Source organism: Eumetopias jubatus, unplaced genomic scaffold (assembly GCF_037043125.1).
Source record: "Eumetopias jubatus isolate StellerSeaLion01/CBP00866 unplaced genomic scaffold, mEumJub1_p1.0 scaffold_10, whole genome shotgun sequence".
NCBI classification, from domain to species: Eukaryota; Metazoa; Chordata; class Mammalia; order Carnivora; family Otariidae; genus Eumetopias; species Eumetopias jubatus.
In genome coordinates this window covers 98,225,441-98,252,059 of record NW_028274816.1, presented here as the reverse complement: position 1 = coordinate 98,252,059, position 26,619 = coordinate 98,225,441, and the positions used below count along the sequence as shown (strand labels likewise).

Below are 26,619 nucleotides of genomic sequence, written 5' to 3'. Positions count from 1 at the left end.
AGTTTTTTTTCCTTACTTGACCTTTTCAGAAACTGTTCTGTCATTTTTTTTTTTTAAGATTTTATTTATTTATTTGACAGAGAGAGACACAGCGAGAGAGGGAACACAAGCAGGGGGAGAGGGAGAGGGAGAAGCAGGCTTCCCGCGGAGCAGGGAGCCCAATGTGGGGCTCAATCCAAGGCAGACGCTTAATGACTGAGCCACCCAGGCGCCCCTGACTTTTTTTTTTTAAGATTTTATTTTTTTATATGACAAAAAGATCACCGTCATGAAAGGAAAACAAAAAAGCTGAAGATTAGAGAAATGACTAAGTACAATACACAGTCCTGAACTGGATCCTAATACTGAAGGGGGAAAAGGGCTGTAAAGGAAATAACTGGGACAATTATCAAAACTGAATTATGGACTACAGATTAAAGTTTCAATGTTTAATTATATTAATGTTTCATTTCCTGAATTCAATTACTGTAAGAGCACATCTTTGTTCTCAGGAAATACATAATAAAGTATTAGATGTAAAGAGGAATGATATCTGCAACTTAATCTCAAGTGGTTCAGAAAAAAAATGTGTGTATGCAGGCATGTGTGTAGAGAGAGAATGAATTTTAAAAATATGATAATCGGTGAATCTGGGTAAAAGTAGTAATATAGGGATTCTCTTATTTTTGCAAACTTTTCATAAATAAGAAATTTTTTAGGTTTTAAAAGCAAGCAGAAAGGGGCGCCTGGGTGGCTCAGTCGATGGAGCATCCAACTCTTGATTTCAGCTTAGGTCATGATCTCAGGGTCACGGCATTGAGCCCTGGGTGGGGCTCTGAGCTCATAGAGGAGTCTGCCTGAAGATTCTCTCCCTTTGTCCCTCCCCCCACTCATGCACACTCTCTCAAATAAATCTTTAAAATATTTTTAAAAAAGAAAAGCAAGCAGAAAAAAACCTGACTTAATTATACTTGCTTCTTCTTTCCTTCTCCTGCTGTACCCATGAAATTGACAGGAAATTATCTGACAAGAAGATTCATACCCCATTTTCTCAATTTGCCACAGTGCCTAAGAGACAATGCCAGTTTTTGCTTATCAGCTTCTTGGCTTATGATCCACAAGTAGCCTAGTCTTTTTTTCCTCCTGAAGTCAGAAGCTGCTTTCCATGCCCTTCCCAAGTCAACTATGGTGACTTGATACACACTTCATTAAAAAAAGCACATTTGGGGTGCCTGGTGGCTCAGTTGGTTAAGCACTGGACACTTGGTTTTGGCTCAGGTCATGATCTCAGGGTCATGAGACTGAGCCCCACATCAGGCTCCCCACTCAGTGGGGAGTCTGCTTGAGGCTTTTCTCTCTCCTTCTCCCTCTGCCCCTCTCCTGCTTGCATGCATGCATGTGCTTTTTCTAAAATAAATAAATAAATCTTCAAAATAAAAATTTTAAAAAAGTATAGCATTTGCTTAAATACTGCTACCCTTCCCTTAAATAATTTATCTTTCCAAACAAACACAGAAGAAAACATATCTCAGTATACAGTAAAATGGAATCACCAAGTAATACCAATTATTTCTCTTCAACATAACTTAAACTTTTTAAGATTTATTTATTTGAGAGAGAGAGAGAGCCCAAGTGGGAGGGGCAGAGGAAGAAAGAGAATCTCAAGCAAACTCCACACTGAGAGCAGAGCCCAAGGCAGGCTCGATCTCATGACCCAGAGATCACGACCTGAGCCGAAACCAAGAGCCAGACACTTAACCAACTGTGCCACCAAGGCGCCCCCAATACATCTTACACTTTTAGAAGTTTTCCATAGCCATAATTTCCCAAAGTCCTATTCAACTTAAGTCTAGGCAAGTCAAATGATCACGAAGCTATTTTCCTTAACTCCTGAATTCTCCCCTTTCCTCACTATCCTCCACACTGACACCAGAATCTTTTTTTTTTTAAGATTTTATTTATTTGAGAGAGAGAGAATGAGAGATAGAGAGCACGAGAGGGAAGAGGGTCAGAGGGAGAAGCAGACTCCCTGCTGAGCAGGGAGCCTGATGTGGGACTCGATCCCGGGACTCCAGGATCATGACCTGAGCCGAAGGCAGTCGCTTAACCAACTGAGCCACCCAGGCACCCGACATCAGAATCTTTTCTAAAGTCAGGATTTTGATGGGCTCAATTCAGAAATTCTCAGGAGCTTTCAACTGTCTTTGAATAAAATCCAAACTTTCCAGTATATACTTTTAGGCCCTCCACTAACTGCATACTCCCATCATTTAATAGAACTCATTCAGGTAAATCCTTTCAATCACGCAAACATACTTCCTGAGCACTGCCTATGATTTGCTTGCTCCCATATGAATGCCTTTTATTGATATTATTTCTCATCTTAAGAGTCTTTCTTCCTTATCTCCACTATGTAATGCTTTCCCCCTACTTCATAATCATGCTCAAAACTCCAGTGCCTACGAAGATTTCTCTGGCTGACTTTCCAGTCTCCAATCAATTCATTCACTCCTGTTCTATCTTAGCACTTTCACACAGAGCTCCCAGTGGTAATATCTGTGCACTTATTTACCCTGTACACTTTTCTGTGAGCTATGAATAAGTGGATATTCTTTCCCCCATTAGGTTGCAATTTTCAGGCAGAATAGCAAGTCAAGAAGTAAATACCATAACTATTTACTTTTCCATTCTCATATATCTAACCAGTAACTTAAATAGGATCAATGTTTAATGGCCTGACAACCAGTAATAGAAAATTTTACAGATATCCACAACCATAAGAAACTCATAAAGAAAATCTGCATCAGGCAGCTAAAAAACATACCTACCTTCTATTTCTTGCCCAATAGAAAGTCCAGCCCATTTTCGCTATAAAATAAAAGAAAAAAAAAAAACTTAAATCAATCAAAATTAGAGAAATGAGGAAAAGAGGGATTTCTATGAATTTTTGTAACAGGAACACATTCAAAGATCAAAATGTGGTTTAATGTTGTGTGTTGAACTGTGTTCCACAAAAATACATGTTGCAGTCTCAGCCCCTGGCACATGGGAATACAACCGTATCTGGAAATAGGGTCTTTGCAGATGCAATCAAGGTAAGATGAGGTCATTATCAAATTAGGGTAGGCATAAGCCAATATGACCCCAGTGTGCTTACAAGAAGAAAAGAGACAGACAGACACATGGGGAGAAAGTCATGTGATGGTGTTGGCAGAGACTGAAGTGACACATCTCCCAATCAAAGAACATCAAGGGTTGTTGGCAACACCAGAAGCTAAGCATGGAACAGATTTTTCTCTAAGGCCTTCGGACAGAGTATGGCCCTGTTGACACCTTGATTTCAGACTTCTAGACTCCCAAACTGTAAGAGAATAAATTTAAGCCACCCACTCTGTGGTACTTTGTACAGTGGCCCTAGGAAACATATTTATTTATTTATTTAGAGATTTTATTTATTTATTTGACAGAAAGAGAGCACAAGCAGGGGGAGGAGCAGGGAGAGGGAGAAGCAGGCTCCCACTGAGTAGACAGCCTGATGTGGGGCTTGATCCCAAGAACCTGGGATCACGTCCTGAGCCAAAGGCAGCTGCTTAACTGACTGAGCTACCCAGGCATCCCTAGGAAACATACTTATATGCTATAGTTTATATCTGAACATCTAACTGAAAACATACAAAGCTTGCCTTTGTACAATAAAACTGGTATCACTGAGTAGGATGCTTCTTTGCACAGTATATTGCTCCTGAAGGCCTTCATAGTATCAGATAATATTTCGGTGTTCTAAATGTACTATGGTTACTTATATTGTTTGCTATAATACCTCAAAAAGAAAGACACTCAATTCATGAAAACTAAATTAAAGCTGGTCAGCTAATCTAGCTTGAAACCCAAGCAGCGATTCCAATTGTTAGATGGTCCTGATTACTCTTTGTACTAGCCAAAGGATTTTCAGGCATTTGCAACTAGACTTTAGCTTCTCCCAGATCCAGACTGGTTACAACGGCAAGAATATATGGAGGCAGGCCAGACTGTGTTTAGGCAGGATTTTAGGACTGGCTTGGTATGGATTCAAAATTAGTCACTACTGATAACACTTCAAAGAACAGTGGGAAAAATAATTTTTGGCTGAAAATCCACATTTTGTCTACTCATCAAGCAGTGCGGATTTGCAGGTGGATGGTGAAGAGGCTGCACTGTGAATATGTGCAACACCTGCTTTCCCCTGTAGCTCTTTCAGCACAGGATGCTTCTCCCTCCTCTCTGCCCTTCATGCCCTCTTCTGTAATATCCCATCTCACTTCTGGCCAATGAGAAATTTAGCAGCATGCTGGGTAAGTCCAGACTTTGGGTCACAAAGCAGCCACAATGAGGTTCTGTACTTCAATCCCAAAGACAGACCCAAAGGATGACAGTAATAGTATCTATCATATGGGGTTGTTTTGAGAATTAGTATATGTGCTGCCGAAGCGAGCACGGGTTGTTTTGAGAATTAAATGAGCTAATACATGCAAGAGTACCTAGAATAGTAGTCCTCATAATCAAGAGGCATCCAAATAGAGAAAAGGAGAATTGTGAGTAAAGATCTCCCATAATTTTTGAGGGCTTCAAGAGACCTTCAATAGATCCCTGAAGAGTGTTTGATCTCTTTCCTTCAACCTCCAGGGGAGTAAATCAATGCTTATTAGCATACCAGAAGGTAGGGGTTGCATTACATTGCTGAGGACTGTGGGATAAGTAGCACAAGTAAGATAATAAGGGAGTAAAGGATGCAGACTGGTACTTGCAGTGCTCCTCAAGTATGTATTGGGTGCCTGCAACAGTGCAAGGCAGTTTTCCCGCCACAGAATCCATCAACAGTCATAAATGTAATCATAATCCTTCTACTCTTTAGGAAGCCCAGCAAGTTACATTGTAATATGAGACAGCAACTATTCGTATCATATTCATTAGCGTGACATCATTGCACTTTAAAAAAAAAATCACTATTGTTAGATGTCAATTTTATAAATTTATTTTTTAAGATTTTATTTTTTTATTTGACAGAGAGAGCGAGCACAAGCAGGGAAAGCAGCAGGCAGAGGGAGAGGGAGAAGCAGGCTCCCCACCGAGCAGGGAGTCTGATGCAGGACTTGATCCCAGGATCCTGGGATCATGACCTGAGCTGAAGGCAGACGCTCAACTGACTGAGCCACCCAGGAGCCCCTATAAATGTTATTTTTATATATTTTCTGTTACCCTATGAGTTAACATTAAAATAACTTGAGACTTTATCTGATAGCTAACTGATATTACCACAGAATTTTTTTAAAAATTAGGAAAAAAATCAAAGCAATAAAAGGCAAACATAGTAAAACTCATAATTAAGAATGTATCTTTAGGGGTGCTTTCCCTCTGTCCCACCTCCCTTTAAGAAAAAAAAGAATGTATCTTTAAATTCCTTATATAAATACCTAGATGTTTTTCTTCCACATGAATCAATTCAGTTCCAGGATGAGGTTTGCTTTATATGAATTGATTTTTCTAGGACTTTCAAGAATGGAAGAGAACAGGGGTGGCTGGGTGGCTCAGTCATTAAGCGTCTGCCTTCGGCTCACGTCATGATCCCGGGGTCCTGGGATCGAGCCCCAGATCGGGCTCCCTGCTCCGCGGGAAGCCTGCTTCTCCCTCTCCCACTCCCCCTGCTTGTGTTCCTTCTCTCGCTATCTCTCTCTGTCAAATAAATAAAATCTTAAAAAAAAAAAAAAGAATGGAAGAGAATAAATTAGCATCTAAGTTACCTGAGGTAAGCTGAACGCAATGCTCCCTGGAACCACCGACGGATGGGTCCTCAATGTAAATGTGTACCTGTGGTTGGGAGAGGTCCTCACAATCACATGCCTGAAAGACAGAAACATAGTTAGGGCTCCATGTCAAAGGAAATAAAAAACATCAATTCCACTGCATGTGTTCATTTCCAACAAATGATGCTTGATGAGTACCAGGTGGAAACATGGCAGAGTATTTGAGAGTCCTGAAGGAACAGAACCACAAATTTCATTTCTCAAAACTGTCAGCAATTCAAAATGTTCTCCAGGCATAACCTTGGGCCAAGCACATATCAAGGAAAATCAGGATCAAGTTCAAGAGAGTACATACCAGTCAAAATAGCAACACCATTACATTTCCAGTTTACATAAAACTGAAGACAATGATTTAGAGTCCTAGATATTAAGTAAAAATTAGATGAATTTCCTCTCCTGGGAATTATTTCACACCTTAAATAGAATAAAGGGAGGAGAACCAAAGATGGAAGAACCAGGATACAACAGTCCAAAAAAAGTTAGTTTTAGTACTATTCATTAAATCTCTGTAGGCTCTCATAATAGTTGAAACAGTAACAACCTATAAAATTAAAAAGATGGTAAAAATAAAAAATTGTCACAAAACACATCAGCTTTCATATAGATATCAATATTTATTATTTCAAAGTATTTTGTGCTAATTCATTCTGCTCAGAAGTTACCCATGATAGATAAAATATAGTCATCTCATGATAATCTCCTACAACGAGAAATTGCCATGGACTGTGTGTGTGATAAAAGCTTCAAACTCTATTTTGCAACAGCACTATCTGTTTTAAAATCGTCTTTTAGAGGGGCTCCTGGGTGACTTAGTCAGTTAAGCATCTGCCTTCGGCTCAGGTCATGATCCTGGGGTCCTGGGAGCAAGCCCCAAGTTGGGCTCCCTGCTCACCGGGAGTCTGCTTCTCCCTCTCCCTCTGCTCCTCCCCCTACTCATGTTCTCTCTCACTAGCTCACTCTCTCTCTCAAATAAATAAAAAAATCTTTTTAAAAAACTATTTTTAAAATGCTATGACTTTTGGGGCGCCTGGGTGGCTCAGTTGGTTAAGCGACTGCCTTCAGCTCAGGTCATGATCCTGGAGTCCCGGGATCGAGTCCCGCATCGGGCTCCCTGCTCAGCAGGGAGTCTGCTTCTCCCTCTGACCCTCTTCCCTCTTGTGCTCTCTATCTCTCATTCTCTCTCTCTCAAATAAATAAATAAAATCTTAAAAAAAAAGCTATGACTTTTTAAATATTAATGGTTAATGTTTCTATATACATCATTTTGTCACAACACATGTTCCTTATATCTGCTATATTTCAAGTAACTCCATCATGAGTATGGTGAACATTTGACAAATATAAGAGATTTCCATAAACAAATTCTTACACTGATTATCTACGTCCCAGTTTATACATAGAAAGTTCTGTGTTCAACTTAGTATCAAAGAATTTTTAGGACAAGAAACAATATTACTGCAATCATGTAGTGCAGCCCCTTATTCTAAAGCTGAAAACTATAGATAATTAGTAATTCTAACTTTGTAAAACTCCTGGATTTTACAGTTTTTTTGTTTTTTTTTTAAGGCTCAGTTAAAATTCTGCCTTATTGTTCCTTATTTCCCCAGTCTGCCTGCTGGTGGGACGACTTTATCTCCTTACCTCTATCAGCCTCAGAAACATATGGGTGGCACTGAGCTTGGTAGTAGGGCTTTTAGAAATTCTGGCAGTGGGTGATGTGAATCGGTTAAAATAAATGACAACAAAACAATACTTATAAGTAAATACTTATACTTTGTTGTGCATCTTCCAATTTTCATGTCCTTTAGATTATCATAGTAATAGTTATCAAAATAGCTAATATTTATTGGGGCGCCTGGGTGGCTCAGTCAGTTAAGCAGCTGCCTTCAGCTCAGGTCATGATCTCAGGGTTCTGGGATCGAGCCCCGAGTCGGGCTCCCTGCTCAGGGTGGGTTTGCTTGTCCCTCTCCCTCTACCCACCCCTCACTTTTGCTCTCTCTCTCATATAAATAAATAAATAAAATCTTTAAAGAAATAGCTAATAATTATTGAGGACTTATTAATGTGCAAGGCACTGTTCTAAATGCTTTATTTATATAAGTCAATCTGCCGAACTACCCTGAGGAAGACATTATCATCATCCCCATTTCACAGATTAGGACATAGAGGCACAGAGATGGTAGATAAAACTTATCCATGGTCACCCAATTTGTAACTGGCAGAGCCAAAATCCAAACTCAGACAATCTCACCACAGAACCAAAATCCTAATGACTATGCTATGTATGATTTATATAACCCGTATGTTTAGTTCTGCTAAGAAAGTTGATGAAAATAAAAGTTATACATAAAAAGCTATGTATGATTTTTAAAACCTATTAATCAAAGTTTAACATAGTAAAGACTAAAATACATAACTCTCATCTCTTCCATTTTCCAACTCAGCAAGAGGAATTAAAAAATTATTCTCAAGTTTCCTAAAATATAAGAGCTCCCTAGAAGTTTCTAAAATACCACTTGGCAGGTTAGGAGAAAACAAAGTTAGATACTCACTGGCCAGGCTGGAAATCCTTTTCATTCACAACTGCACAGTTGGTTAAAGATAATTCATCTGTAGGACATCTTGCAGCTTGCATACTCTATAAAAATCAATGATTAAGAAAATAAAATTAAGTCATCTTTTAAAAGATTTTTTTAAAATTTATTTATTCAAGAGAGAGCACAAGCAGGGGGAGCGGAGCAGGAGGCAGAGAGAGAGGGAGAAGTAGGCTCCCCGCTGAGCAGGGAGCCCGACGTGGGGTTCGATCCCAGGACCCTGGGATGATGACCTGAGCTGAAAGCAGATGCCCAACCAACTGAGCACCCAGACACCCCAAGTCACCTTTTATAACCTTAAAGAATAGTTTATGCCTCCTGTCCTCTATTCCTCATCACCTGTAGTAAATACCTATTGTTTTTGATTCCCTGCATTCCTTCCTCTGTGGTAACAGCAAACCCTTCCTTTGGGAAACTGTTCCTTCCCCATTCCATATGCTTTCATGGGCCTGCCAATCACAGCACATGGGCAACCACAGATTCTATTTCATCCGTGGGATTTTATACAGACATGTACTAGAAGAAAGACACTCTTCCCCTACGTACAGAGGGAGAAACATCAGAATAATATCAGACCTATCCACAGATTCCTGGCAAGCCAGAAAGGCCTGGCAAGACATATTCAGGGTACTAAATGAGAAGAACATGCAGCCAAGAATACTTTATCCAGCAAGGCTTTCATTTAGAATGGATGGAGAGACGTAGAGCTTCCACGACTGGCAGAAACTGAAAGAATATGTTACCACTAAGCTGGCCCTGCAAGAAATATTAAGGGGGGTTCTATAAAAGGAGAAAGACCCCAAGAGTGATATACAACAGAAATTTACAGGGACAATCTATAAAAACAACGTCCTCACAAGAAACATGATGACAATTAATTCATATCTTTCAATAATCACTCTCAGCGTGAATGGCCTAAATGCTCCCATGAAACGGCACAGGGTTGCAGACTGGATAAAAAGATGGGACCCATCCATACACTGCCTACAAGAGACTCATTTGGAACCTAAAGATACATCCAGACTGAAAGTGAAGGGATGGAGATCCATCTTCCATGCCAGCAGACCTCAAAAGAAAGCTGGGGTAGCAATTCTTATATCAGACAAATTAGATTTTAAACTAAAGTCTGTAATTAGAGACACAGAAGGACACTATATCATTCTTAAAGGGTCTATCCAACAAGAAGATCTAACAATTGTAAATATCTATGCCCCCAACATGGGAGCAGCCATCTACATAAGCCAACTGTTAACCAAAATAAAGGGTCATATTGATAACAATACATTAATTGTAGGAGACCTCAATACTCCACTCTCAGCAATGGACGATCATCTAAGCAGAAAATCAACAAGGAAACAAGAGCTTTGAATGATACACTGGATCAGATGGACCTCATAGGTATTTATAGAACATTCCACCCTAAAACAACAGAATACTCATTCTTCTCGAGCACACACGGAACTTTCTCCAGAATAGACCACATACTGGGTCACAAATCAGGTCTCAACCGATACCAAAAGATTGAGATTATTCCCTGCATATTCTCAGACCACAATGCTTTAAAACTGAAACTCAGTCACAAGAAAAAATTTGGCAGAAATTCAAACACTTGGAAGCTAAAGACCACTCTGCTCAAGAATGTTTGGGTCAACCAGGAAATCAAAGAACTTAAACAATTCATGGAAATCAATGAGAACGAAAACACATCGGTCCAAAACCTATGGGATACTGCAAAGGCGGTCCTAAGGGGGAAATACATAGCCATCCAAGCCTCACTCGAAAAAATAGAAAAATCCCGAATTCACCAACTAACTCTACACCTTAAAGAATCAGAGAAAAAGCAACAAACGATGCCTAAGCCACGCATAAGATAAATAAAATTAAAGCAGAGATCAATGAATTAGAAACCAGAAACACAGATCAGATCAACGAAACTAGAAGCTGGTTCTTTGAAAGAATTAATAAGATCAATAAACCACTGGCCAGACTTACCCAAAAGAAAAGAGAAAGGACCCAAATTAATAAAATTATGAATGAAAGGGGAGAGATCACGACTAACACCAAGGAAATAGGAACAATTATTAGAAATTATTATCAACAACTATATGCCAATACACTGAGCAATCTGGATGAAATGGAGGCCTTCCTGGAAACCTATAAGCTGCCAAGACTGAAACAGGAAGAAACTGACAACCTGAATAGGCCAATAACCAGTAACAAGATTGAAGCAGTGATCAAAAACCTCCCCAAAAAACAAGAGTCCAGGGCCTAATGGATTCCCTGGGGAATTCTACCAAACATTCAAAGAAATAATACCTATTCTACTGAAGCTGTTTCAAAAAACAGAAACAGAAGGAAAACTTCCAAACTTATTCTATGAGGCCAGCATTACCTTAATCCCCAAACCAGGCAAAGACCCCATCAAAAAGGAGAATTTCAGACCGATATCCCTAATGAATATGGATTCCAAAATCCTCAACAAAATCCTAGCTAATAGGATCCAACAATACATTAAAAGGATCATCCACCACGACCAAGTGGGATTTATCCCCAGGATGCAAGGGTGGTTCAACATTTGCAAATCAGTGTGATAGAACACATTAATAAGAGGAGGGAGAAGAACCATACGGTCCTCTCAATTGATGCAGAAAAAGCATTTGACAAAATACAACATCCCTTCCTGATTAAAACTCTTCAGAGTATAGGGATAGAGGGAACATTCCTCAAGTTCATAAAATCCATCTATGAAACCCACAGAGAATATCATCCTCAATGGGGAAAAGCTGAGAGCCTTACCCTTAAGATCAGGAACACGTCAAGGATGCCCACTCTCGCCACTATTGTTCAACATAGTACTAGAAGTCCTAGCAACAGCAATCAGACAACAAAAAGAAATAAAAGGTATTCAAACTGGCAAAGAAGAAGTCAAACTCTCTCTTTTTGCAGACGACATGATACTTTATGTGGGAAACCCAAAAAACTCCACCCCCAAATTACTAGAACTCATACAGCAATTCAGTAATGTGACAGGATACAAAATCAATGCACAGAAATCAGTTCCTTTTTAAAATTTTTTATTGTTATGTTAATCACCATACATTACATCATTAGTTTTTGATGTAGTGTTCCATGATTCATTGTTTGTGCATAACACCCAGCGCTCCATGCAGAACGTGCCCTCTTTAATACCCATCACCAGGCTAACCCATCCCCCCACCCCCTCCCCTCTAGAAACCTCAGTTTGTTTTTCAGAGTCCATCGTCTCTCATGGTTCGTCTCCCCCTCCGACTTAATCAGTTGCTTTCTTATACACTAACAACGCAACTGTAGAAAGAAAAATTAGAGAAACGATCCCATTTACAATAGCACCAAAAACCGTAAGATACCTCGGAATAAACCTAACCAAAGAGGTAAAGGATCTATACACTAGGAACTACAGAACACTCATGACAGAAATTGAAGAAGACACAAAAAGATGGAAAAATATTCCATGCTCATGAATCGGAAGAATAAACATTGTTAAAATGTCTATGCTACCCAGAGCAATCTATACCTTCAATGCCATCCCGATCAAAATCCCAATGACATTTTTCAAAGTGCTGGAACAAACAATCCTAAAATTTGTATGGGATCATAAAAGACCCCAAATCGCCAAGGAAATGTTGAAAAAGAAAAACAAAGCTGGGGGCATCATGTTGCCCGATTTCAAGCTATATTACAAAGCTGTGATCACCAAGACAGCATGGTACTGGCACAAAAACAGACATACAGACCAATGGAACAGAACTGAGAACCCAGATATGGACCCTCAATTCTATGGTCAAATAACCTTTGACAAAGCAGAAAAAAACATGCAATGGAAAAAAGACAGTCTCTTCAATAAATGGTGCTGGGAAAATTGGACAGCCACATGCAGAAGAATGAAACTCGACCATTCTCTAACACCATTCACAAAGATAAACTCAAAGTGGATGAAAGACCTCAATGTGAGACAGGAATCCATCAAAATCCTAGAGGAGAACATAGGATGTTCTCTTTGACATCGACCACAGCAACTCCTTTCAAGATACATCTCCAAAAGCTAGTGAAACAAAAGCAAAAATGAACTTTTGGGACTTCATCAAGATAAAAAGCTTCTGCACAGCAAAGGAAACAGTCAACAAAACAAAGAGGCAACCCACAGAATGGGAGAAGATATTTGCAAATGACACTACAGATAAAGGGCTGGTATCCAAGATCTATAAAGAACTTCTCAATCTCAACACCCAAATAACAAATAATCAAGTCAAAAAGTGGGCAGAAGATATGAAAAGACACTTCTCTGAAGACGACATACAAATGGCTAACAGACACATGAAAAAATGTTCATCATCATTAGCCATCAGGGAAATTCAAATCAAAACCACATTGAGATACCACCTTATGCCAGTTAGAATGGCAAAAATGGACAGGGAAGGAAACAACAACTGTTGGAGAGGTTGTGGAGAAAGGGGAACCCTCTTACACTGTTGGTGGGAATGCAAGTTGGTACAGCCACTTTGGGAAACAGTGTGGAGGTGCCTCAAAAATTTAAAAATAGAGCTACCCTATGACCCAGCAATTGTACTCCTGGGTATTTACCCCAAAGACACAGATGTAGTGAAAAGAAGGGTCATATGCACCCCAATGTTCATAGCAGCAATGTCCGCAATAGCCAAACTGGAAAGAGCCGAGATGCCCTTCAACAGATGAATGGATAAAGAAGATGTGGTCCATATGTACAATGGAATATTACTGAGCCATCAGAAAGGATGAATACCCAACTTTTACATCAACATGGATGGGACTGGAGGAGATGATGCTAAGTGAAGTAAGTCAAGCAGAGAAAGTCAGTTATCCTATGGTTTCACTTATTTGTGGAACGTAAGGAACAGCATGGAGGACACTAGGAGAAGGAAGGGAAAAATGGGGGGGGGGAATCGGAGGGAGAGATGAACCATGCATGAGAGACTGTGAACTCGGACAAACAAACAGGGTTTTAGAGGGGAGGGGGGAGGGGGGATTGGTTAGCCCAGTGATGGGTATTAAGGAGGGCACGTGCTGCATGGATCACTGGGTGTTACATGAAAACAATGGATCGTGGATCACCTCATCAAAAACTAAAGATGTACTGTATGGTGACTAACATAATAAAATTAAAAAAAAAAAAGAATCTCTAGATGAAATCATGCTGGATTTAATCTGGGCCCTAAATTCAATGACTAGTGTCTTCATTACAGAAAAGAGAGAGAGAATTGAGACACAGACACAGAGGAAAGACACACGGAAAAAGGCCAAATACAGAGATTGCAGTGGGGGGGGGGGGATGTTACCACCAGCCTAGGAACATCAAGATCCACCAGAAGGTGGAAGCTAACAGGAGAATTCTCCCCCTAGACTTTGAGGAGGAAGGATGGCCCTGCTGACACCTTGTCTTTGGAATTCTAGTCTCCAGAACTGTGAGAGAATAAATTTCTATTGTTCTAAGTCATTAAAAAAAAAAAGAAGAAGAAGGACACTCTTCCTTGCCTCACCACTGCATGGAGGACGACTTTCTGCTCTAAAAGAGAGTGAAACTATCATAGAGAAAGCAAAGGTAACAGAGACACAGACAAATAGACACCTTCAAATACAGATCTGACAACCAAGTTAAAGCCCTTGAGACAAGTACTGAACACTGGTTATGAACCAATAAATTCTTTTTTTCACTCAAGCTTATTTGATTTGGTTTTCCATCTTTTCTGAAGAAAAGAATTTTGACTCATTCAAATGCAATGAAGTAAATTCAGTAAGTTTAATAAAGTGTATCATGAAAAAATATTTTTATAAGAGATCCCAAGTGGCCTGAGCCACATCTCCTAAGGATTAAGAAAGACCATCTTCCAAATATCTCCAAACAAAGATAATTAGAGGGTATACTTTTTTCAAAGCAGCGATTAATCTTTTTGATCAACAGCTACTAGCAAAGCATTCCTTCATATAACGTACTTAACCAATAACCCTTCCACCATTCTCTAGGGTTTCCTAGTTAGTGAAATATAACCCTTGTAGTCATGGCATGTAGTTTATGACTAAAGTGCGCATTCTTTAAATCTCAAGCCAAAGCTGATTCTTCTTAAATTTGCCTTCCAAATACAAATGTATAAAGCAAAATAAATTATTTTTTGCTTTGCTTTTAACTAAAAGGCTAGTTTCAATACAGTTATCCCAGTTGTTTAGAGGAGTGGTCCCTAAAGTAGGCTATGTGCACCAGAAGGATTTGCAGATAATCCAAGTATCAAAATTAACTGCATTTAGAAAACAGACCTCTAAATAGGTATATCATAAAATATTAAGCCAAAATTTTTAAAGAATAATGAAGTAGCACTTTGCTCTTTGTATTTTTTAATAAAATAAAAATAAGAATGTTTTACATCTTCAGTTCATCCTTTTTAACACTTTTGTAAATGATTTATTACATAAATAATTAGTATGTCACTTATAAATAAATATGTATACATATTGGAGATACGTGAACAAAACATGTTTAACTTATGGGATTCATAAAAGGTTTAGAAATCACTTATTTAGAACATGAGATGAATAAAGTCTGGGTCATAAGTTTGCTTTATGAATAAGACAGTATTTTTGCCCATGGTCAGTCTGACTAGCCATCTGACAAAAGTGTACCAAACTTTTTTAGTTTCCTGCCCATCCTGGGGTCTCTCTCATCTACAAGCTTCTTCCTTGTATATACTTCACTCTCCACTAATGCTAAGTCTCTTGCTTAGCTAACTCCTACTCATTTCAACAATTCTCAGCTCAGACATTACTTTTTCTACAAGACCTTTCTAGACCTTTCCCTCCCCACTAAACTGATGCAAGAAAGCACCTGACTGTATTTTTACTGTCTGTTTACATGTGTGCATGGCATAAAAGACAGTAAGCTTCTCAAGGACTCTGACTGTATCTTGCTTACATGTGTGGTTCCTCAGGACTAGTACAGAGCTTGGTACACAGTGAGTGCTCATCAAACATCTGCTAAATAAATAAACTTATGGATCAATACAAATCTAACTGCAGAATAAACAGTTCAAAGGACATGTACACAAAGGACATTTCAAGGTTACTTAGGAAGTGATATGAAGTGATTTAAATTACCTAATAGTTCAAAATTGCACAAAACTGATATAGTCAAAGTAATAAAAAAATTTACAAAATGCTTAGTTAACCTTTTCATTTATAAACTTGTTTAGTTGTCAAAGAGGTAGTGTCCTCACATTTATAATCTTACAGTTTCTGTGGCTCAGGAGCCTAGGCATGGCCCATCTGGGTTGTCTAAAGTCTCACAAGGCCATAATCAAGAAGTCAGCTGGACTGCACTCTCATCTGGAGGCTTGCTTCAATGATCACTAGGATTGTTAGCAGAATTTATTTCACTGCTATTGTGAGACTGAATGTCCAGGCTTCTTGCTGTAAAACATCCTCAGTTCCTTAAGAATATTCTCAATTCTTTGCTACATGGCATTCCCAATATAGCCACTTAGTTCATCAAGCCATCAAGGAAAGTCAGTAGGTTGAGTCCACTAGCAAGCTGGAGTGTTATGTAACATGATGTAATTATGGAAATGACACTGCACTGCCTTTCCCAAAATCTATTGGTTAGAAGCAAGCTGCATGTCCCATATACTCAAGTAGAAGGGATTACACAGAGGCACGAATAACTAGAGGCAGTGGTGACTGCGGGGGGAGGGGGGCGGGCGGGTATCACCGTCCAGTCTGTCTGACACAGGACATTATTTGTAATACTTTTCTACATCCTCAAAAAAAAAATTGCCAAAGAGGTAATGTCCTTCAAAAAAAAGTAAAAAACTCTGTAGAAGTCATCTGGCTAGCCAACCAAAAACAGATGCTATGAGCAAAAGGCCTCCCTACTGGAATCTAGAAGCATCTGTGTTTTTATGAAAGCCAAGCAGGGTATCTCATTTTCTCATCAAATTAAATTCAATATAAATTCCTATAAATAGTAGCTGTTTACTTACCACAGTAATGCCAAGGGAAAATTCCACAATTTTTCTAACATTGACCTTGCCTCTAGGAAACAATAATAAAAACTCAGCCACTACAGCCATGCAGCTATTATGAAATGAAAATACTACACTGATAGGCAATTTTAAATAGGTTCAGTTATCTGAGATCTAGAACATTTAACCATCTAAAGGCTGTAAAATATTTTCACTACTAACTTGAAATGTAAAAAATTATTAACTCACTGCTACTCAAAAGAACAAAAATCTCAACAAATCTTTAATGGAAACTTCAGTAGAGGTAATTATATCATTACTTAAAAGCCTCTGAAGCGCAAAAAGAGAATTTGCTTCTCTTCATCAAAAAAAAAAAAAAAAAAAGGAAGGATTTAACCAGGTCTCCTCTGGGCAATGTTATACAGTTTTCGAATTTAAATAGCATACTTCCACCGAAAGGTCCACTTTAAGAACTGGATTAATTAGATATATGCTTTATCATTTACCAAAGAATTTAGAAGGGTAAAATAAATAGAAAAAAACAGAGTGTAGTACCTAACTAGAAGAGCTCATTACCAAATAACTGCCCCTACCCTAACTAACTGCAACACTCATGAATGCACTGGTTCTTCCTCTGCGGTGCTTGAGGCCTTGGTTACATCTCTCTGGAGACACACAGACCCCCACAGGAAAGGGAAGTAGGACGGACAACATGAACTTGCCCAGAGCCAGCTCCACTGACAAGTCTCACTCAACGATTTGTCAGACAATTTTTGCTAAAAAAAAAATAACATTTTAGAACTGCACTGTTCAAAAAAGAAACCACTAGACAGATATGGCTATTAAAATTAAAATTAAAAATTCCACTCAGTTGCACTAGCCACCTATCAAGTGCCACATGTGGCTAGTAGCCATCACTGTGGAAAGTTCCACTGGACAGGGCTAGTCTAGAATGGTGTGAGAAAGGCCATCAGTGATACCTGTCTTCAGGCCTATGGAATCTTACTTTGTGCTATAAACTCCTGTAATAATTTCTGTTAAATTTTTGAAGTTACGTGAGCTTAGAAGTGATGGAGTAAAAATAAGTTAAACATCCTCAAGTTATCTCTCAAAGAGCCCGTAGGGATACGTCCACCTTATCCATTTCAGACCAATAACTATTCACATAAATGAACCTCCTGACATCCCTTAGGGCCTTAAATTCCTTTACAGATTTATACTGAAAAAGAAAAAAAGCAAGTTCTCATTTTCATCTTTTTTGGGGGGGGAGGGACCCCACAGAAAAATGCAAAAGGCCAACAACATTAAATACTGGCAAAGACATAATACAGTTTTTTATTAAGTTAAATGGGACCCAGCATGTCTATGCCTAGCTTTTTATTCAAGAAAAATGAAAACATAGCCACACTTGTACACAGATGTTCACAGGAGCTTTATTCATAATAGCCAAAAATTGGAAAGACACACAAGTGCCTACCAACACATGAATGGATAAACAAATTGTGGTACAGCCATACAATGGAATACTACCCAGCAATTAAAAACAAACTACAGATACCTTCAACAACATGAGTAAACTTAACATAATAATGAGTAAAAGAAGCCAAATGCAAAATAAGAGTTGACCAGATATTATGTAAAATTCATCTCATATTCAGATGAAATTCTAGAAGAGGCAAAAGTAATCTAGAGCAACAACAACAAAAGGTCAGTGCTTGCCTGAGTGAAAAGGACAGCAAAGAAGTATGAAGTAATTTTTTGAGATGACAGAAGTGTTTTATATGTTTTTTTTAAGATTTTAATTACTCAAGGGGTGCCTGCGTAGCTCAGGTCGTGACCCTTTCCCACTCCCCCCTGCTTGTGTTCCCTCTCTCACTGTCTCTCTCTGTCAAATAAATAAATAAAATCTTTAAAAAAAAAAAGATTTTAAATACTCAGGGATGCCTGCGTGGCTCAGTTGGTTAAGCATCTTCCTTCAGCTCAGGTCATGATCCCAGAGTTCTGGGATTGAGCCCCACATCGGGCTCCCTGCTTGGTGGGGAGCCTGCTGCTTCTCCCTCTTCCACTCCCCCTGCCCCTGCTTGTGTGTTCACTCTCGCTCACTCTCAAATAAACTCTTGATTTTATTTATTCATTTGAGAGAGAGAGTGCTCGCAAGCATGGGGGAGGGATAGAGGGAGAGGGAGAAGCAGACTCCCCACTGAGGAGGGAGCCCGATGCCAGGCTCAATCCCAGGACCCTGGGATCATGACCCGAGCTGAAGGAAGACACTTAACCAACTGAGCCACCCAGGCACCCCATAAGTGTTTTACATCTTGACTGCATTTTACTGTATGGTTATACCTCAATAAAGTTGAGAGACTATGCTCTGATTTTTCAATGGCTGTACAACCTAATAATTTCCATAGCAAAGATAGGATAAATGCTAAAACTAGAAAATAGAGTTTTGGTACAGTTCAAAATGGGGCCCTTATCCCTATATTAACATAGACCTAGACCTTGATACATCCATACTCCTACCTGGTAGAGAGAGATAATTAGGCCTGCAGAACAGACTCCGTTCACTCCCCAAACAGTCCTCATCCCAGATGTAGGAACACACAGAACTAAGAGAATGGTCAGACCTTCCTCTAAAAGGCCAGTCCCAGGGTGCTGCCCCCCAGTCCTGGGCATAGGAAGTGAAAGATGAAGGATAAAACCTGCAAGTCCTTCTGGTACAAATGTCCCATACGGACTGTTAGATTGGTGATTCTTCCTCCTGAGAAGAGTAAGATTTTTTTTCCCTGTAATAATTCTTCCCTTAAGAGGCAACAAAGTTTGAGCTAAAGTTCTACCCTCCCTACAGGCAGGGATGGAAAAGGGAGGAAATAGGAAGAAATGTGCACCCACCCATACATACACAACAATAAGAACTAAATGAGATAATCCTCATTTACTGATGCAGAGTAAATACTCAATGAATCTTAGCTATTATTATAACTATCCTAAAGATATTCAGTAATAGCAAAAACAACAACAACAACAAACAAACAAAAAAACACAGATGCCTAAGCCTAAATAAATGCCAGAAATAGAGGTGTGGCTAAAAGAATCTCAACTATGCAGCCATTTCAAAGGTCAAGGGACCTCTGTGTGTCACTGACAAGGGAAAATGTCCACAATATAGTGCTAAACTTTTTTTTAAGTTACAAAACTGTGTGTAGGGTAAGCTTTTTTTTAATAAACAAGATAGGCACTAAATTAACAGTAGCTACCACTGAGGAGAAACAAGAAGGCATAAGGGAAACACTTTCACTTTTCACAATTCTAAAATTATTTTTACAATAAATAACACTTCTCTTATGGAGATAATTTTTCTTTAATTTTTTAAGTTTATTTATTTATTTTAAGTAATCTCTCCACCCAACGTAGGGCTCAGACTCACAACCCCGAGATTAAGAGTCACTCCCTCTTCTAAATAAGCCAGCCAGGCACCCAGGGAAATAATTTTAAATATGGAAAACTTCTATGCACAAAATTGTTCTCTACAGCATTATTTTAACAGTGATGAATTAGAAGCAACCTAAAAATACTATTTCCAAGTAAAGGATATGTAACCTACAACATAACCACCTAATTAAATATCATATAACCATCAAACTCCTCATAATATATTGAGGGGTTTACATCACAGGAACATAAAAAAATATACGTGAAGTTTTACTTTATAGCTTGATTTTTAAAAAAAATAGCAAATCAAAAAAATAATAAAATAAAAAAAATAAAAGAATAGCAAATCAACCAAATGGAAACACACCAAAATGTAAAAAATAATTGTAACTGGATAATGGAACTACAGATGATTTCTTTTCATCTTTTTTTCTGCATTTTCCAATTTTACCAAATTAAAATTTTTTAAATTTTTTATTGTTATGTTAATCACCATACATCATTAGTTTTTGATGCAAATTAAAATTTTTGTTTTTTAAAGCTAATTGATGGTGGGGTGCCTGGGTGGCTCAGTCAGTTAAGCGTCCAACTCCTGATTTTGGCTTAGGTCATGGTCGCAGGGTCATGAGATCAAGCCCCACATCAGGCTCCATGCTCAGTGGTGAGTCTACTTGAGATTCTCTCTCCCTCTCCCCTTCCCCCCACCCTTTCTCTAAAATAAATAAATCTTTAAGTTAATTGATGGCATTTCATTTTAGACCTCTGTCTGCTTCTGTACAGACAGTTATGACCATACACATTAGGAAAATAACACAAAGGACATGCTTAATAAAGGCCATTGTCATTATTCATGACATACAAGACACTGTCTCAACTTTGTGTGTGTTTTTTTCATAACTAAATCATGTTGGTTAAATCTAATTTTGATAATGGTGTGACAAGGATTTTTGTAAATAAAGAAAAAGCACTTCTAGCAAACTCAGTAAGAAGCTATAAAATATGGTCTGAAACACAGAACCATTTGATAATTATACAAAGAGTTAAAGACTTATTTACATTGGGCAGGTTAACCAATGACAGCATCAAAATGAGCACTAAATCATAGTCAGTTGAGTCCTTGGCACTGTGAATAAATAATTTCCTCTCCAAGGCTGCAATAATCTGGGAAAGTTCATCAATGCCTTAAAATAAATTACTTAAAAATTTGGAGAAGTACCTGGAATATTATCTAGCACATGATAGGGATTCAATAAGTATTTGTTGAATTTTAAAATTTTTGGAAAAATATATCTACAAAGTTGAAGAAAATTAATGCCTATCTAAGCAGATAAATACATAAAATCAAAAACTGCTATAAATAGGAAATAGACAACAGATTCCCAGTACAACAGAAACAAAAAATGCTTAAAGTACTAGAAAAAAGTTTAGCAAAAATGCATAAGACCCTCATAAAGAAAACCAATGGAAATACATAAAAGAATATCCACATAAATGTAGAGAGAAATATGTTATTGTATGCAGTGACTCAATATTGTAAGGGTATCATAAACTCCAAATTAACCTATAAATGTAATGTAATTATAAGCAGAATCCCAATGGGTCATTAATAAATTCAATCTAAACTGCAACCTGCCAAGTAAAATACAGTAGAGGAAATGGGAGGGAATTTTTTAAATTTGTTAAAGTAACCAAGAAAACTTTTAGGAAGAATGAGGGAAACTGGCCCTACTAGGCATCAAAACATGCTATATACAGTAATTAAAAGATGGTACTGGTACAAAAACAGTTCAGGGAGTAGAACCACCAACCCAGAAATAGGATTAGATATATAGGAGAACTTAATATACAAGACTGACAATCAATGGGGGAAACTATTCAATAATGATGTTGATACAACAGACTACCCATTTGGTGGTGGTGAGGGAGGAGTGTTAATAATAACAGCTAATATGTTTGGGGAGCTTTATTATGAGTCAGGCACTGTTTTAAGAGCTTTACATACCTGCAAGCATCACAGCCCACAATTTTTTATTACCAAAATCTAACATTACAGTTGATCCCTTGAACTACATGGATTTGACCTCAAATTCTATGCAGTTTTTTTATAAATACATTACAGTATTATAAATGTATTTTCTCTTCCTTATGATTTTCTTTCTTTATATACACAGACACACACACACGTATATATATTTTAAATCAAGTAAACTCTATGCCCAACTTGGGGCTCAAACTCACAACCCCATGATCTAGAGTCACATGTACTACCAACTGAACGAACCAGGTGCCCCCCCTTATGATTTTGTTACATTTTTTTCTCTAGTTTAATTCATTATTAAGAATACAGTATAGGGCGCCTGGGTGGCTCAGTTGGTTAAGCAACTGCCTTCAGCTCAGGTCACAATCCTGGAGTCCCTGGATAGAGTCCCACGTCGGGCTCCCTGCTTGGCAGGGAAGTCTGCTTCGCCCTCTGACCGCCCCCTCCATGTGCTCTCTCTCTCATTCTCTCTCTCAAATAAATATTAAAAAAAAGAATACAGTATATAGTACGTACAGCATACATAATAAGTGTTATTCAACCATTTATCAGTAAGGCTTCTGGTAATAGACTATTAGTAGTTAAGATTTTGGGGAGTCAGAAATTCTAAGTGGAATTTCAATTGCACAGGGAGTCAATGTCCCTAACCCCTGTGTTCTTCAAAGGTCAACTTTATCTGCCTCACTCTAGCTACTGCTTTTATTTCTCACAACACAAGAACATTACTTCTAAATGATTTTTTTAATACGATTCATTCTGAATACTGCACATTTAGAAGAGAACAAAATTCTAATTTTAAGATGAATAACATGAAGATTGCACATTTTCATCCTATAGGTACCTCCAATATAATTCAAGCACGTAATATAGTTTCATTTCATCACCTGCAAGGATCACAACATTCCACTGTTAACTTCAGCCATGGTGGCACCCTGATCTTGGACTTCTAGCCTCCACAACTGTGAGAAATAAATTTCTGTTATTTAAAGTTACTCAGTCTCTGGCATTTTATTATAGCAGCCCAAAGAGACTAAGACAATTTCATACAACATACAATTCATCATTTTAAAGTGTACACTTCAGTGGTTTTTACTATATTCACTATGTTGTGCAATCACCACTAACATTTCCAAAACATTTCCAGCAAACTCCAAAAAGAAACCCAGTACTTAGTAGTAGTTAGTCCCAATTCTCCCCTCCCTTCACCTTCTGATAACCACTAGTTTAACTGTCTCTATAGATTTGCCTATTCTGGACATTTCATATAAACAGAATCATAAAATCTGTCATCTTTGTGTGACTGTCTTCTTTGACTTAGCGTAATGTCTTCAAGATTTTCTATGCTGTAGCATGTGACAGATCATTCACACTGTATGAATAGACCACATTTGTTTATTCATCAGCTGATAGACACTGGGTTATTTCTTCCACTTTTTGGCTATTATGAATAATGCTATGAACATCCATGTAACAAGTTTATGTATAAACATTACTTTCAATTCACTTGGTTAGATACCTAGGAGAACTGCTGAGTCATTCTGTTTAACTTTTTGAAGAACTGCCAAACTGTTTTCCACAATGACTGCAGCATTTTACGTTTCCACCAGCAGAGAATAAGGGTTCCAATTTCTTAACTATAACCAACCTAATGGGTGTGAAGTGGTACCTCATTGTGGTTTATTTTTCTTAATGCTGGGGGTGGAGCCTAATGCAGGGCTTGAACTCACCACCCTGAGATCAACAATTGAGCTGAGATGAAGAGTCAGACACTTAACTCGACTGAGCCACCCAGGCGCCCCTCATTGTGGTTTTAATTGGCATTTCCCTAATGATTATGATGTTGAGCATCTCTTCACATGCTTAACTGGTCATTCGCACATCTGGTTAGGAGAGATGTCTATTCAAATCCTTTGCCGATTTTTATTTTTCCATTGCTTGTTTTTTTTTTTTTAAAGATTTTATTTATTTATTCGTGAGAGACACAGAGAGAGAGAGCAAGAGAGAGGCAGAGGGAGAAGCAGGCTCCCAAGGAGCAGGGAGCCCGATGCGGGACTCGATCCCAGGACTCCGGGATTATGACCTGAGCCGAAGGCAGACGCTTAACCATCTGAGCCACCCAGGCGCCCATCCATTGCTTGTTTTTAAATTGAGTTGTCTTTTAATGTTGAGTTGCAAGAGTTCTTTATATATTCTGGATACTAGACCCTTATCAGATATATGATTTGCAAATATTCTCTCCCATTCTGTGGGTTGTCTTTTCACTTTATTGATAGTGGTCTTTGATGCATAAAAGTTTTAAATTTTGATGAAGTCCAACTTATCTATTTTTTTGTGCTTTTGTCATATCTAAAAGAAAATCACTGTTTAACCCAAAGTCGTGCAGATTTTTACCAATGTCTCCTCCTAAGAATTTTATAGATTTAGATCTTTGATCCATTCTGAGTTAATTTCTTGTATGTGGTGTGAAGGAGGGGTCCACATTCATTCTTTTGCATGAAGATATCCAGCTGTCCCAGCATCATTTGCTAAAAAGACTATTCTTTCCCCATTGAATGGTCTTGGCATGCTTGTTAAAAATCAACTGACCATGAATGTATGTGTTTACTTCTGGACTTTCAATTCTATTGCACTGGTTTATAAGACTATCCTTACACCACCATCACATCATCTCGATTATTGTAACTTTGTAGTAAGTTTTGAAATCAGGTGTGTGCCCTTCAACTTTGTACTACTTTTTCCAATTGTTGTGGATTCAATGGCTTTGCAACTCCATATGAATTTTAGGAGCAGCTTATCCATTTCTGGAAAAAAGGCAGTTGGAATTTTGATAGGGATCACACTGAATTTAGAGATCAATTTGGGGAGTATTGCAATATTAATAATATTAAGTCTTCCAATCCATGAACACAAGATGTCTTCCCATTTACTTAGATCTTTCTTTCAACATGTTTTGTAGTTTTTAGTATACAAGTCTTGTACTTCTTTGAACTTATTCAGAAGTATTTTATTCTTTTTGATGTTATTGTAAATGGAACTGTTTTCTCAATTTCATGTTCAGATTGTTCATTGCTAGGTTATAGAAATGCAACTGATTTTTGTGTAATGCTCTTGTATCCTGCAACTTTGCTAGATTCATTTTTTGTAAATTTTTTAGGGTTTTCTATATATAAGATCATGGCATTTGCAAATTGAATTTTATTTCTTTCTTTCCAAACTTTTTTTTTTATCTTACTTAACTGCCTACCTAGAACCTCCAATGTCGCACTGAATATAAGTAGCAAGAGCAGGCATCCTTATCTTGTTCCTGATGCTAAAAGGGAAAGCTTTCAGTTTTCACCAGTAAGTATAATGTTAGCTGTGGATTTTGTTGAATTTTGCTTGTTGAACTGAATTTAGAGTGCCAACTCAAGGTTGCTCTAAGAATCTAACAAGAAAAGATCTGTGAAGGTGTTTTCAAAACTGTAAAATACCATTTAGTTTAAGATATCCTTATTCAGTAACTTCGTGCTCTCACTCTAAAAAGTTATCTCTAAATGTTAAAGAAACGAAAACAATTGTTTGTGAACCTCTCTTTTTAATTCCCAACATCCTGATGAAAGTTTAGCACCTATGTTCTTTTGAAGGGTGAAGAGGAAGAGAAGAATCTTTGGAGAAGTAATCAGAACAAAAATAGAAGGCCTAGAGCCTCACCTCAGTTTAAGAAAAAGAACTACCATTTCTTTAAATAAACTTTTATTGAAGAAAAACATACCTACAGAAAAGTACATATGTTAAAGTGTTTGGCTCAATGAATTTCTAAAAACTGAACACACCGAGTTCAAGAAAGAGAACACTACCAGCCGCCTCCCATACTTCCCCCTCCTAGTTAACTAGCCCTTCACCCCCAACTACAGATAACCAGTATCTTGTTTCTATCACCAGAAATAATCACAGTTTTGCCTATTTTTGAAACTTTATATAAACAGCATGTATAATTTTGCGTCTAACTTCTATCCCTCAATGTTATGACTGTGAAACTCCTCCATACTGTTGCCTGCAGCACTAGTTTATTCATTTTCGTTGCTTTTTATAGCATATAACTATATGAATATGCCACCATTATTTATCCATGAGTTGTCTCCAGTTTTTAATTACTAATACTGCTGCTATTAGCATGTTTGTACATGTTTTTTGAATAATATATGTATGCATGTCTATTGGATATACACCCCCCCACACACACAGCCTCCAGCAGAATTGTTGGGTCATAGCATACACATATATGTTCAGCTTTAGGGAATTTTGCCTAACATGTACAATGTGGTGTTTTGATATAAGTATACTTTGTGTAATGATAACCACAATCAAGCTAATTAACATATCCAGCACCTCACATTGCTACCATTTTCTCTGTGTGTGGTAAGAACACTTTAGATCTACTCTCAGCAAATTTCAAGTATACAATTTATCATTTTTAACTACAGTTACTATGCTATCTAGCAGTTTAAACTGTTTCTATAGGAAGATCACTTAGAATACCAAATTCACTGTATTGCAGGAAATAACTATGCTTTCCTTAATGTTTGAAAATTGGATACAGTTTAAGGTATTAAAGGGAAGAAAAGACAATAATCCTGAAATCTCGAAATAACAAGGTTGAATATACATTTGGAAAGAAATATGGGAAAAATATCCTCAGCAATTTGTTAAGGAACTAAATTGGAAAGCACAATATACCA

At 37.9% G+C, this 26,619-nt stretch overlaps 1 protein-coding gene across 1 annotated transcript in view; it reads right to left on the bottom strand.

Moving 5' to 3' along the window:
- The window catches only part of NSF (N-ethylmaleimide sensitive factor, vesicle fusing ATPase), a 146,560-nt gene that overhangs the window by 109,394 nt on the left and 10,547 nt on the right, over nucleotides 1–26,619 (bottom strand). Inside the window, exons 2-4 of the mRNA XM_028087481.2 lie at nucleotides 8,372–8,457; nucleotides 5,757–5,856; nucleotides 2,808–2,847 (exon numbers count right to left, since the gene is read on the bottom strand). Coding sequence (XP_027943282.1) covers nucleotides 2,808–2,847; nucleotides 5,757–5,856; nucleotides 8,372–8,457 — 226 coding nt within the window. The remainder of the gene's footprint in view (nucleotides 1–2,807; nucleotides 2,848–5,756; nucleotides 5,857–8,371; nucleotides 8,458–26,619) is intronic.